The sequence below is a fragment of the Oryx dammah genome, unplaced genomic scaffold (assembly GCF_014754425.2).
Source record: "Oryx dammah isolate SB20612 unplaced genomic scaffold, SCBI_Odam_1.1 HiC_scaffold_8, whole genome shotgun sequence".
Lineage (NCBI taxonomy): Eukaryota > Metazoa > Chordata > Mammalia > Artiodactyla > Bovidae > Oryx > Oryx dammah.
In genome coordinates, this window is record NW_024070192.1 from 54,407,176 (window position 1) to 54,421,942 (window position 14,767).

At 41.8% G+C, this 14,767-nt stretch overlaps 1 protein-coding gene across 1 annotated transcript in view; it reads right to left on the reverse strand.

The window, feature by feature from the left end:
- DGKE (diacylglycerol kinase epsilon) overlaps nucleotides 1-12,253 on the reverse strand; it is a 29,624-nt gene extending 17,371 nt beyond the window's left edge. The window contains exons 1-3 of the mRNA XM_040244281.1: nucleotides 11,758-12,253; nucleotides 3,882-4,041; nucleotides 2,217-2,336 (exon numbers count right to left, since the gene is read on the reverse strand). Coding sequence (XP_040100215.1) covers nucleotides 2,217-2,336; nucleotides 3,882-4,041; nucleotides 11,758-12,212 — 735 coding nt within the window. The 5' untranslated portion in view covers nucleotides 12,213-12,253. The remainder of the gene's footprint in view (nucleotides 1-2,216; nucleotides 2,337-3,881; nucleotides 4,042-11,757) is intronic.
- Nucleotides 12,254-14,767: the final 2,514 nt, after the last annotated feature.

Sequence of the window (14,767 nt, forward strand, 5' to 3'; positions counted from 1 at the left end):
ATCCCACGGATGGGATTCAGTTGAAAAACTAAACAACCCATTGTGCAGCAATCATTCTTTCCAATTTGTAATTTTCCCTTTCAACATTATACAACTTAAGAAAATATAAAAATAATTTTAAAAGGAAAGAGAAAGGGAAGTTCCCTGGGAGGTCAGTGGTTAGGACTTGGCATTTTCACTGCCATCAGCCTGGGGTTCAATCCCTGGTTGTTTAGTTTTTCAAATCCCATGGAGGAGCCTGGTGGGCTGCAGTCCATGGGGTCGCTAGGAGTCGGACACGACTGAGTGACTTCACTTTCACTTTTCCCTTTCGCGCATTGGAGAAGGAAATGGCAACCCACTCCAGTGTTCTTGCCTGGAGAATCCCAGGGACGGGGGAGCCTGGTGGGCTGCAGTTCTCTGGGGTCGCACAGAGTCGGACACGACTGAAGCGACTTGGCAGCAGCAGTAGCAGCAGCAGGTTGCAACATGGGAGGATATACTTTTAGGTAAATGCAAACTTTAAAACTCAGATTACTTTTAAAGAAATGCCAGTATACAAAGTGAAGTGAAGTTGCTCAGTCATGTCCGACTCTTTGCGACCCCATGGACTATAGCCTACCAGGCTCTGAGGAGCCTCTCAGTCCATGGGATTTTCCAGGCAAGAGTACTGGAGTGGGTTGCCATCTCCTTCTCCAGGGGACCTTCCCAACCCAGGGATCGAACCCAGGTCTCCCGCACTACAGGCAGACACTTTACCGTCTGAGCCACCAGGGAAGAGTGCCCTATATATATAAACGCATACACGATTCATGGAAAGAACACGGACAAATGAAAACAACTGATGTATTTGTGTAGAGGTACAGCAGGTGATTTTCTCTTTTTATTTAAAATTTTTATTTATTTTGGCCTTGCTGCGAGGCTTGTGTGATCTTAGGTCCCCAACCAGGGACTGAACCCCAGGCTGATGGCAGTGAAAATGCTAAATCCTAACCACTGACCTCCCAGGGAACTTCCCTTTCTCTTTCCTTTTAAAATTATTTTTATATTTTCTTGAGTTGTATAATGTTGAAAGGGAAAATTACAAATTGGAAAGAATGATTGCCGCACAATGGGTTGTTTAGTTTTTCAAAGTAGAAGCTGCTAGCATGTCATCTCAGTCTCAATGGCATGAACCTTTTATTCTTACTTTTAAAATTGAGGTATAACTTACATATAATGAAATTCACTGATTTAAAGTCAACAATTAAATGAATTTTAGGAAGCATAGTGAGCTGTGCATTATTCAATTTAGAACATTTTTGCTGCTCCAGTAAGATTTCTCATTAGTAAGTGTCCATTGCTGCTAAGTTGCTTCAGTTTTGTCCGACTCTGTGCGACCCCACAGACGGCAGCCCACCAGGCTCCACCGTCCCTGGGATTCTCCAAGCAAGAGCACTGGAGTGGGTTGCCATTTTCTTCTCCAATGCATGAAAGTGAAAAGTGAAAGTGAAGTCACTGAGTCATGTCCAACTCTAAGTGACCCCACGGACTGCAGCCTACCAGGCTCCTCCTTCTATGGGATTTTCCAGGCAAGAGTACTGGAGTGGGGTGCCATTGCCTTCTCCGATTCGTCACTCCTTATTTCCAGCCCTAGTCTTAGGCAATCACTAAGTTACTCTCTGGCTCTACAGATTTACCCTTTCTGACCAGATCATATAAGAGGGATCATACAGTATCGGTCCCCTGCACTGTGCTTCTTTCACTCAGCATGGTTTTGAGGTTCATCTAATTTGTAGTATGTATGTATTAGCATTCCTTTTTATCACTGAATATTCCCTTCGTATGGGTACGTCAGATTTTGTTTTATCCAGCCAGTGACTGATGGGCTTTTCACTTTTGGGCTTTCATGAAAAATGCTGCTATGGAAATCTGCATAAAAGTATTTGTGGGATATATGTTTTCGTTTCTGTTGGGTAGATTCCTAGAAGTGCTATGTGGTATGGGAAATTTAAGTTTGAATTTTTAAGAAATTGTCCAAGTAGTTGCTAAAGTTGCTGTACCATTTACATCCCCACCATGAGAATCCCTCTTTCTTCATAAATTCAGATGGCTCAATACTATTTTCATAATTATTATTCTTCCCTATAACCAGGTGATTACTGGCTTAAAGCATTAACAACCATTACAATTTAGGGAAAATGTACAACTAAAAATAAAAAGATTACCACAGAGAGAAAGGTCTCCTCTTTGGTTACCTGGACGGGATTTAGGAGGATCCTGAATTCCCCCAGCAATCCTTCTCCCATGCTAGTTCCACTACGAGAGTTGGCCAGAATTATTAATGGAGTCCATTGCTTTCCAAGCTTAGAGGCGAGCTAAAAAAATTAACGTGCATTAAAAGACCTTAATATCTCAAAGACAGTAGTTTTTCATTTCTTATTAACAACAGTGCTGTAAATCTGCCTAGAGAAAAATCAACTATCCCAGTAAGTACAATATAAAAATCAAAGAATTCTAAGAATGGAAAGAGATGAATTAATTTAATTTCTGCTTAATATATTAATATAAATCTCTTCTACATTATTCTAGATAAGTTATCCAGTATACACTTGGGTACTCATGTAAGAAGGAACTCACTTAACAAGGAATTCCACTGCTAAATCAAATTACTAGAAAGTTTTGACTTAAACTGAGTTAAAAATCTGTCTTTCAGTAACTTTCTACTTTTGATTCCTGAAGTAAGGGATAATCTCATTTGTTCTTCCACCTAACTGTTGTGTTCAATCACTGGAAGCATCATTTATTAGTCTTGCCTCCCAGGCAACACATTTCAGCCCTTCATAGAAGAGACATTGATCTTCTCTGCTCTCTAAACCCTGACTGTGCTTTTCTGGCTGTACTCTAATTTTCAAGCTTTTTAATTTTTTTGAATGGTGTATTCAGAAATATACTCAAGAATCCAGATTTGTACAAAGCCCTAAATCAAGTTAAATTCCTGTTTCTCTAACCTAACCACTTCTTTCCTCTCCCCTTCCCCTCGTGGGTATAAACATTAATGAAGATGTTCCCTGGTTTTACTTGCTGATCCTCAGTCTCCTATGATATCAGATGGAATTCAGAGACATAAGGGGTTGTGTATTTTTTTTTAAAAGTATCACAATAACATTAAACATAATGTTTTTAAATTTTAAAATGTCTATTTTGGACTTCCCTTGTGGGAATGTTCACTATTATTTGTGGCAGAATCTAATGTGCAACATAGATTCTTGTCTCCAGGTACCCTATATGAGGTTCACAAAGGAAAACATTCTTCAGAACAACGTGTGAGGAAAAATCTGTTTTCTTTTTACCGACAATAATGAGTCCCAAACCTGGCTGTTCATCAGTCATCTGAAAACTTAAAACAAATACAGATTCCTGGGACTTATGGCTACCTGCTCCAGTATTCTTCCCTGGAAAATCTCACGGACAGAGGAGCCTGGAGGGCTCCTGGATGGCTGGAGGGTATAGTCTATGCGACTAACACTTTCACTTTCACAATATGGTGGTGGTGGTTTAGTCGCTAAGTTCTCTAGGCTCCTCTGTCCATGGGATTTTCTAGGCAAGAATACTAGAGTGGGCTGCCATTTCCTTCTCCAGGGGATCTTCCCGATCCGGGAATCGAAGCCGGGTCTCCTGCACTATAGGCAGCTTCTCTACCAACTGAGCTAGGAGGAAAGCCCAAAATATAACACATCCCAATTTCTCCTTAGACCTGAAGGAGCTCAAGTGCCAAAGTTCATGGCACATCTTTAGGAAGTGGGTAGGGTATCACGGCTTACCATAATGATTCTTCGCGCACACACAGTTCTCAGTGTTTCACACTGACTTAAATAACTTTGTGGAAATCAACTATGTAAAGAAAAATAAACTTTGATTACCATTTCATAATCTGTTTTTTTGTCTTTACGCATATGATTAATGAAGGTTAAATAACTTGGTGGAATGATGAGGTTTTTGAATTCTCCAAAATCACACTTTTCATTCCTTAAGCTATTTTTCATACATTCATCATGTACTGTTTTCTGACACCAAACACACCTGAGGGAAGGAAAAAAACAGAGAATAATTAACTGGAAACCATAATCATACTAATCTGTAAACCAATCATTTTTGTCAAAAAACAAATTGTAATCTCATCACTAATGAAAAAATCTGGCAAATAAAAATTTATAATTGCTTTCTACACAGTCAAAATAGAGCAATAAACTTTGAATAAACTTGTTTAACAGTAGTTCTTAAAGTGTGGTCTAGGGAAGATCATTTCAGGGTGTCTCTGAGGTTGAAACCATTTTAATAGTAACATAAGATATTATTTCACCTTCATTTCTATCAAAAGCATACAGTAGAATTTTCTGGAAGCTTTATGGTATGTGCCAAATCAACGGACTGAATGCAGAAAGAGATACAAGCCTCTAGCTGACTTCCACATCAAAAATATAAAACGATGTCACTTTCCTCTATTTTCACAAAATATTTTGTTACCAGTATTATTTTTAAAGTGAATATTTTAACTGTTTCTCAGCTTTAATTTATAATGTGGTAAATATCAGTAGATGTAATCCACATAAGCAAAGCTGGTCTAGAATAATGGTTCTCTGTACTATGTATTTGGGCTTTGGCTGGAACAGGGTCATCAGGCCTAGAGGCCTGCAGCTTAAACACTCCACTGGCCCCAGTACTTGAAGAGTTCCTCAAGGCCCAGTCTGAAGACCTCCTGATTTATAACCATCTGTGACCACTTCAGCAAAGATAGCAAAACAGTTAATTTCTTATTGGCAGTTAATATGAAACAAATCTATACGTTTACATCTAAATTACAGGCAGAGACATTTATGTTCAAATTTGTCTCTGTGTTTAAATCATATATGAAACGAGAATAGTGCTGGCAAAGGTCTTAGGTTTCTATTATTAATCTACTAAGTATTTAATCCACTCACGGATAAGGCAGATCTGACTGTACAGATAAGAGCAGGCCAACGGAAAACAATGGCTGTAACTAATAAAAAAAAAAAAAAAAAAAGAGGATACAAACTCTTTCACCCCAAGGTCAACTCTCTTGGACTTCTATTTTAAGGTTGTTTTTTTCCGGTTGGATGTTCAGTTTTGTCAAGTAATTACTGCTATTAACTCAAGAATCCTAATTACTGCTGAAATTATAATTATCTGCATGATCTGTTAGAGGGAAAATGTAAAATAACTTGCATCATAGACTTTGTTAACACTTGCTTTCAACCTAAGCTTGAGAAATTACAACTGATTGCTTATATAGCCCAAGTATTTTACCTCCACTTACTGCTCTACTATACACTTTAAACCAGTGTATTGTTATTGAAAATAATCTGAAAGGAAACCCCTCTGAATTATTTCACAACGGTTTCCTCTGGGAAGAAAAGTGGGACTGAGGAATGAGAAGAACACTCACTTTTTACTCTACGTTCTTTTGTACTGTTTGAGTTTCTAAACATCAATATATATTCATAAACTACTTGAATAAATTTTTAAAAGTGTATTTTAGGTGATATTGGCTTGAAAGTAAAAGTGTTAGGCACTCAGTAGTGTCTTAACACTTCGCAACCCCATGGTCTGTAGCCTGCCAGATTCCTCTGTTCATGGAATTCTCCAGGTAAGAATACTGTAGTTGGTAGCCATTCCCCTTCTCCAGGGGATCTTCCTGACCCAGGGACTGAACCCACATCTCTTGCATTGCAGGTGGATTCTATACCGCTGAGCCACCGGAAGCCCAAATTAAACTAGTAATCTGCAACAAAGCACAAATCAAATTAAGCAGTAATTCACCATATCAGTGGAGGAGTTTTGATTTTAAGTGAAAGTGAAACTGAAGTTGCTCAGCCGTGTGCGACTCTTTGTGACCCCGTGGTCTGTAGCCCACCGAGCTATCAATTTTCAAGACAGAGTAAACTTTGCTGGTATGGGAGGCACTGCCTGCAAGTGGGTATTCTAGAATCTAGATCTTCCCGATCCAGCCAATTAAGCCCAGGTCTCCTGCACTGCAGGCAGATTCTTTCCTGAGCCACCAGGGAAGCCTCTTATGCTTGAGAATTTAGAAAATATAGAAAGACATAAAAGTCATCTAGAGATAGTTACTCTTAACTTTCTGATATATTTAATCTCAGTTTTATAGTCCTCATATATTTATTTTTCATGTTAGGGGTAACAATGTATATATGTCTGGAGGTACTTTTCCTCGGAAATTGTATCATGAATTCTGTCCTATGCCATTATTTTTTTTTTTTAAACATAGCTTGTAAAGATGTATAATATCACATCACATGGACATAACATAATTCATTTAATCCTCCCCCTTCTAAAAAATTTAGATAGTTTGTCTATGTATAAACAACATGATGCACCACCTTAAACATAAATGAGATTATTTCCCTGGAATCTTTAGAAGTCAAATTACTGAATCAAAGGGCATGCGTTTTCCTAAGTTTCTTGAGATGTCTGTCCAGAATGGTATCAACCAGCACACAAAGGTGTCCATCATATTTAATACTTGTTCAACACTTTTCCTTGATAATCTGATGAGTGGAAAAGTACTTCGTTGTTTTAATTTGGAGATCTTTGATCACTAGATGAAGCTGAATAATTTTTCTGCCTTGTTTTGTGAACTGATTCATAGCCTATCTTTTACTACGTTTTAATAACTGTTAGTAATGTAGGATATCAACTTCTTTTCTGTCATTATTTCCCGCAAATATTTCAGTTTTCTCTTAAATTTACTATTTAATCTACTTAAGTTTATTTTTTGCTAGACAGATTTAATATTCCCTTTGTGGTTTATTTAAATGTTTTCAAGCTTTGAAGACCTTTACCTTTCCAAATTAGATAAATATTCACCTATAGCTATTTCCCCCCCTCACAATTCAGCTTTAATCCAGTGCTTCTTAACCTTCTGGGGCTACAGATTCCACTGAGAATCTCGTGAAAGTGTTAGGTTTCCTGGAACCTTATCCATGAACTAACAATTCCTGCTTCAATCCATCTGGAGTTTATTTTGGTATAGAGTGTGATATGAAGAGTTAACTGTTTTCCTCTCAAAGAGCACTTGTCCAAGCACGACTGATAAAGTCATCTTTTCTATCCCATTGATTTGTGACACCTTTATCATTCATTAAATTCTCATAAATCTCAGAAAAGACTGTTTTAACCAAGATGATGGCTATTATCAGCCTTTGCTCTGTGAAAGTAAAGCCAATATACTCCTTAGGCAGCACTCTATTTTTCCTGAGAAATACCATAATCAAAATTGAGACCTGTTTTCTTTATATATTTTGTAACTGGTGTTTTACTTGATCTAGATTTCAAATCTGATAGGAAAATAAGACATTAATAGTAATATTTTAATATTTTAGTTTTAGCAGTCATGTTTTTGAGTGATTGTTTATGATCTTTATTCTTTCCCTATTTTGAAAAATTTTAAACCCTTACACAGATGTCAAAAGAATAGCAAAATGAATACCTTTAAACCAACCCTTAGCTCTGATTCTTAATTAACATTTTTCTCTCATATTTTCTTTCTTTCAAAATAAACTCATATTTTGATGAATCATTTGGAAAAAAAATTGTGGACATTAATGAAATTTCAACTTTCAATAGTTCAGCAACTATTTCCAAAAATACAAGGGTAGTCTCCTTGCTTTTTCAAATGTTTTGCATTAGAAAAAAAATTTTTAACAGCAACACAGGTAAGCCCACCACCCATATTCCAGCATTAGTAACTTACTGTAATTACTTTGCTTCATTTCTGAAGTCTATCCATTTCATGTGTGGTTAGCCACTCAGTCATGCCCGACTCTCTGAGAACCCATGGACTGTAGCCCGTGAGGCTCCTCTACCCATGGGATTCTCCAGGCAAGAAATACTGGAGTGGGTTGCCATTCCCTTCTCCAGGGGATCTTTCTAATGCAGGGATCAAACCCGGGGTCTCCTGCACTGCAGGTGGATTCTTTACCATCTGAGCTACCTGGGAAGGCTTTTTTTTTGGTGCACAAAAGTAAATTGCAGACATTAGAATATCTCCTAAATACCTCAGCAAGCAGGCATATCACTGTTTAGATTTTTTTCTTTTGATTTTACATATGATGAAATCTACAAATATGTATATTTTCTGAGTTTTGACAAGTAAATATAATCATGAGTCATAATCATGTTCATCATCTTATGAACACATAGAACATTATCCTATGAGTATTTTTGTGCAGGAGTATGACTGCTTTATTAAAAAAAAAGTTCACAAGGCAAAAAAAAAAACACTTGGTGGCAACACTGCTTATTAGTTTCTCTAAAGTTGCCCCTTAGTAACTTTACCAAAAGGTACCAGTTCTCAGTATGCTGGAAGAGGCAACAGAATTATATGTGAAACTGAGACAGTCACCTAAGAAATTCATGTTAGAATGGGGTTCAAACTACAAACATATCTGCCTCCTAATTTGGGGAATATGTTTTATTGGAATATAGATCCTCATTCATTTATGTACTATCTCTTGCTGGTTTTGCACTATGATGGATGGTAGAGTGAGTTAATTATGACAGACTATACGCTCTGCAAAGCCTGAAATGCTTAGCTTTGGCTCTTTATAGAAAAAGTTTGCCCACCTCTGCTCCAGAAGATAACTTGTTCTCTTTCATTGTTTCACATAATTAATGAAATGAATAAACACATACCAATAGAACATAAAATCAAGAAGTTAAGATCAAAGCCTAAAGTTGCCAACACTGCTTTCTAAGAGTCAGAAGTTTTGTATTATTAATCACAGTGGGTATGTATGTGGGGTGGGGTGTAGTGAAGAAAAGGATATAAATAAAAGTGTTTTATAAATAAAAATATAAACCAAAAAGTTTTCCTAACAAGAGACAGAACACAGTTTTATTCAATAACGTAATGAATACTTAAAAAAGAGAACCCAACTTCCTATTTTAGTCAGACGAGGTGAGAAGAAAGAAAAGCAGCGTGGGGCGAGAGATGAGAGGATACTAGGTGCAAACACACTCTGCCATGGGTGAGGTGGAAGCAGGAAACACAAAAAAGAAAGAAAGCTACAGGGAAAACAGGACCCAACACAGCACCTGGCACAAAACAGATGTTTAACATGGGAAACCTAAATAATGACAATGGGGTTAAACTAAAAGTCCTTTGTTACTTATTCTGTAGTTTTTAACTGGGTTGCAGGTTTTAAAATCAATTATCACATGGCCCTTTGAAATTCTATCTAATGGAATAGTCTTCATGGTTTACTTGAAATCTTGGACTTCCTAAGAATGTGAGGCAGTCACAGAAGGAACCCTCCCCAGGGCTGGATAAAATCCAAAGAAGGACAGTCTGGTCTGTGTTTAAAGGTTATAAATATTTAGTTTCTTTATCTGAAATATCTCATTACTGCAGAAGGTCACAGCAGACTGTAACCCTACATAAAATGATCAGCTAAAATAAATCAGAGCATTGCAGAATACATACTATTAATATTTCAGGTCACTGCCCCTTTCTTCTGGGAATAATAAACATTTCCTAAATTGTAACATTTTTACCACGGGTTAAGGGTTCTAGCATGCTAGGGAGAGACTGCTCAGTAACCCGGAGAACAAGCTAAGAAGGAAAAGGAGGTCTTTAAGGACAGAGGCTCATGTTTAAGAAGTACATAAATATAGCAGTAATTCTTAAACTTTAGAATCAGCTGCAGGGCCTGTTAAAGCAAAGATTATTGGTTCCCAGCCCAAGTTTCTGATCCAGTGGGTCTGGGGTGAGGCTAATATTGCCAGGAAAAATAGAAGATGCTCAGTTAAATCTGGATTGTAGATAAACAACAAATAATTTTTTGGTTTAAGTATGTCTCAAATAATGCAAATATTTTTATTTCATTTTGTGTTAGATGCAAACATCTGGTTTTTATTCTGTGTGCTAATCTAAATCTGTGTTAGAATTTGCATTTCTAACAAGTTTCTGAGTGATACTGATGCTGCTAGTCTGGGGACCTTATTTCAAGAACCACTGATACACAGGATATTATGTCATCATCAAGAAGGAAAAATTAGGGGCAGGGATGAGTAGACTAGGGAAGGATTCCTGGAGGAAAGGGCACAAGATAGTCATTAAGGATGCCAAGAAGCTAGCCAGGAGGAGGATACTTGAGCCTTGAGGAAAAGAAGGGTAATATGAAAAGTTGCTATTTAAAGGAAACAACCAGCCTGATGTTGCTGGTGCATAAAGCTTAATGCAGACAGTGGTAGATAAGACTAAAAGGGCAGGCATGGTCCAGAGATCACAAGGACCTTATATACCACGTTAAGCACCTGGAGTTTATACTGAAAGACCATCACTGTAAGTGATGGGGGTTATGGAAGGGTTTTAAACAGAGACCCCATCAGATATGTATTTCTAGAAAGATCACTTAATTGGAGAATCAGAGCACTGTGATTATTTGCTAAGGAGTAACTGAAATGCAGTTAAGATATTTACAGAAATCATTTTAATCTAATTCTGCATAGACAAAAAGAAGGGAAGGAAATAATACTTAATTCATGCCTTCATTTAAACCAATCCCAATTCTCTAAGACTAAAAGTTTAACTAGCAAGAGAATTATGAAAAAATTTTAAAAAGATACTGGTAACTGAGCTCTCACTAAGGCCAAAAGGACACCTAAATTTGAAAGATATCAAGTAAAAATGGTTATAAAACTGTAGTTGTTCAAGTATATTTTAAAAGTCTTAATCTGATGTGTAAAATGTTAGAAATAATTGCTGATATAACAGTGCTCATGCTAATTTAAAAAAAGGACTTTTAAAAACAAAATACAAACAAAAAAAGTAACCTGCTATCTCATGCCAGTTTTCTATTTCTGTTCTTAAACATGGCTAGGGACTTTTCAACTTGTCAGAAACAAAAGCCAACACAATGAAGATGTCCAGACTTAAGGCAGAGGCAAGACTGTACTGGAGGTTAGAAATTCTGAAGGCCAATTCTATTTTACTATTGAGTAAAATTCTCTATCAAATTCTCTCAAATGTAAAACGAATTAGCACAGATAATCTGCAGAGAAGCATCCCCTTTTATTACCAAAGTCTAACACAAGCAAAGAACAGCTTCACCTATTTTCAGACAATATTTAAGTACACAAATGTGTATTTAAAAGCTATTAAAATATTCTTGGCTTAATCAAAGTCGCTTGGCTAAGATGCCAAAGGTCCTGAAAGACCATCTGGCAAAAGGAGTATTCCTTTAAGTGTTCTTTCGGAGTGTGCACTATAGCACCAACCCTATATTAAGAAAAGATACCTAAAGTGCTGCCCTGGAAAGACACTTGTTTTCATTGTACATTCATAATACAAAACCTAGGATGAATCAGTTTTGCAATTTTAGGGAAAAATTAACTGGTCCATACTTCATTTTTCTTTATGCAAAATGGAGCTAATCAATAATTAACAAAAGTTAGAATATAGCATACATTGGCCATAAAGTCTGCAGCACTTAGAGACCTCTGGATGAAAGTTAAGAGCCAAGTTTTATTACCCAAAAAGGGCAGGTTGGCTAAGGAGTGTGGGCCAGAAGCACTCGACAAATAACTACTGCAAAGCTGCCTCGTTCCACCATTCCAGGGCTATATATTAACTTGTTTCCTCTAAGTGGGCAGGTGAGGTCTTTTGTGGCGATCAAAGCAGGCTGCTGACACCCACTCTTTGAAAAGCTTGACTCCCTCCAAGCACTGTGGGGCAATCAGGACCCACCGAAGCCGTACCTGTAATCGCAGAGCTTGGGCTGGTTGCCGCACTGCTGCTTGCAAACCACACAGTAACTGCATAGGGGGACGTTTCCTCGGATCCAGTGGTGGGGCATGGCGTCCACGGCCTTGCTGTCACTCTTGAGCATGATCTCCTTGCAGGGGAAGCGCTTGTCGGCCTTCTTGAGGCAGCCCTCGTCCACGCGCAGCCCACAGCAGTCGCAGAAGGCGCCCTGCAGGATGTGCTGCGCGCACACACAGCAGTAGGTGGGCTCGCTGAACAGGTCCGTGTCCCGCCAGCCGTGCTTGCTCTTGCGGAAGATGTCCCTGCGGTGCAGCTGCCGGCGCGACCGCTGGACGCTGCACCAGAAGGTGATGAACACGGGCAGCAGCACCGAGCACAGCGTCCACAGGACCAGGTGCCCGTCCGCAAACAGGCGGGCGGGGGGCGCCGGCCGCTCCTGGCCTTCCATCTTCTCCAAGGACTGCGTGCGACTGGGAGAGACGCGGGCGGGTCCCCCACGGGCTCGCTGTCCCCCTGCAGCCCCCCTCCCTGTCTGTCCAGGTGGCCGCGCGCGCCCCGCCTTCCCCACGGCCGGACCCCGGAGCCTCAGGGTCACCGACTCGCCTAGCCAAAGGGTCGGCGCCCGGGCCGTCACGCTCCCCTCCCGCGCCCAGTCCTCGCCAGGCCGTGGGGAGGGGAGCGACCCCGCTGTGGAGGCCGCTCCCCACGAGCAAGGCGGCGCGGCGCCGGCCTTGGGGCGCCATGGTGCACGGCCCTCGCCCGCAGCCGTTAACCCAGGCCCGGCACACGCGCGCCTCGGGGGCTCAGGGCCCCACGGGCCCGCCCACCGCGCGGCCTCAGCGACCAGGGTGCCCTCCCCGCCCGCGCGCCCGGCCTACCTCGTGTGGGGCTGGGGGCTCGGCTCCGGGGCCCAGGCCTCCGGCCTTGCTGTCGCTCTCGCGTCGCCGCGAGTCTCGCCCGGTGTGCGGACTCCGCGGGAGAGGCCGGCACCGCCGCGTTCACGGGTTATGGGGCGGGGCCTCAGCCGGAGTGGCTGGGCCGCGAGGAGGTGTGAGGTGCGCCCGCGAGGCCGCGGGGCCTGACGGGGCGGTGCCTGACGGGGCGGCGCTAGATCGGGGGGCGGGGCCTCGGCGGGAGCGCCGGGACTGCGAGGAGGTGTGAGATGTCGAGCGGGGCCTGACGGGGCGGGGCCTCGTGGACAGGGAGGGGCCTCCCGGGCGGGGCGGGGCTAGATTGAGGGCGGGCCTGTGGGCGGGGCTTCGGGAGGACAGTGGGCGGAGGAACAATAGAGGGGGCTTTAGAGGCTTCCAAAGGCTATGGTTTTTCCTGTGGTCGTGTATGGATGTGAGAGTTGGACTGTGAAGGCTGAGCACCGAAGAACTGATGCTTTTGAACCGTGGTGTTGGAGAAGACTCTTGAGAGTCCCCTGGACTGCAAGGAGATCCAACCAGTCCATTCTGAAGATCAGCCCTGGGATTTCTTTGGAAGGACTGATGCTGAAGCTGAAACTCCAGTACTTTGGCCACCTCATGCGAAGAGTTGACTCATTGGAAAAGACCCTGATGCTGGGAGGGATTGGGGGCAGGAGGAGAAGGGGACGACAGAGGATGAGATGGCTGGATGGCATCACTGACTCGATGGACATGAGTCTGAGTGAACTCCGGGAGTTGGTGATGGACAGGGAGGCCTGGCGTGCTGCGATTCATGGGGTCGCAAAGAGTCGGACACGACTAAGCGACTGAACTTGAACTTGAATCCCATGGACGGAGGAGCCTAGTGGGCTGCAGTCCATGGGGTCACTACGAGTCGGACACGAAATGAGCGACTTCACTTTCACTTTTCATTTTCATGCATTGGAGAAGGACATGGCAACCCACTACAGTGTTCTTGCCTGGAGAATCCCAGGGACGGGGGAGCCTAGTGGGCTGCCGTCTATGGGATCTCACGGAGTCGGACACGATTGAAGAGACTTAGCAGCAGCAGCAGTAGCAGCCTGTGATCACAGGGAGCTCTGGCGTGAATGATTTATGTACACAGTGTACATTTTTCTATGACCTATAGCCTCACCCCTCCTCACTACCAGAAGAAGGTGGAACCTGGTTTTTTGAACATGGAAAGGGAGAAAACTGGCAGTTTTGAGTGTGCTATGTACTGATTGAAGGGAACAATCCAAGTCAAAAATTGGCAGCTGTTGCCTGCGCTCTTACTAGTTACTTATTAGACACACACTGGCTGCAGGCTCACTATGTGCAAAGCACTGTGTGAGGAGCTCCAGCTCTCTTGGAGTGCCGGGACTGTTGAAATCTGCCTAACAAGGATAATTTGGTAGACTTTTAAAATGACTTACAGCACCTTAGCTTCCATCTTTGCACTTAGCAGGGGCCATGCTGAACTTATCATGCCCATTTTACAGATGAGGAAAGCCAAGGTAAGGATAAGTTGAGAAATATGCTTGATGTCATAACTCAGTGTTGGGACTGATATCACCTAAACTTCATCATTGAAGTTTAGTTCAGTTCAGTTGCTCAGTCATGTCCGTCTCTTTGCGACCCCATGAATCGCAGCACGCCAGGCCTCCCTGTCCATCACCAACTCCCAGAGGCCACCCAAACTCATGTCCATCGAGTTGGTGATGCCATCCAACCATCTCATCCTCTGTTGTCCCCTTCTCCTTCTGCCCTCAATCTTTCCCAGCATCAGGGTCTTTTCAAATGAGTCAGCTCTTCGCATCAGGTGGCCAAAGTACTGGAGTCTCAGCTTCAACATCAGTCCTTCCAATGAACACCCAGGACTGATCTCCTTTAGGATGGACTGGTTGGATCTCCTTGCAGTCCAAGGGACTCTCAAGAATCTTCTCCAACAGTTCAAAAGCATCAAGTCTTCGGTGCTCAGCTTTCTTCACAGTCCAAGTCTCATATCCATACATGACCACTGGAGAAACCATAGTCTTGACTAGACGGACCTTTGTTGGCAAAGTAATGCCTCTGCTTTTTAACTTGCTGT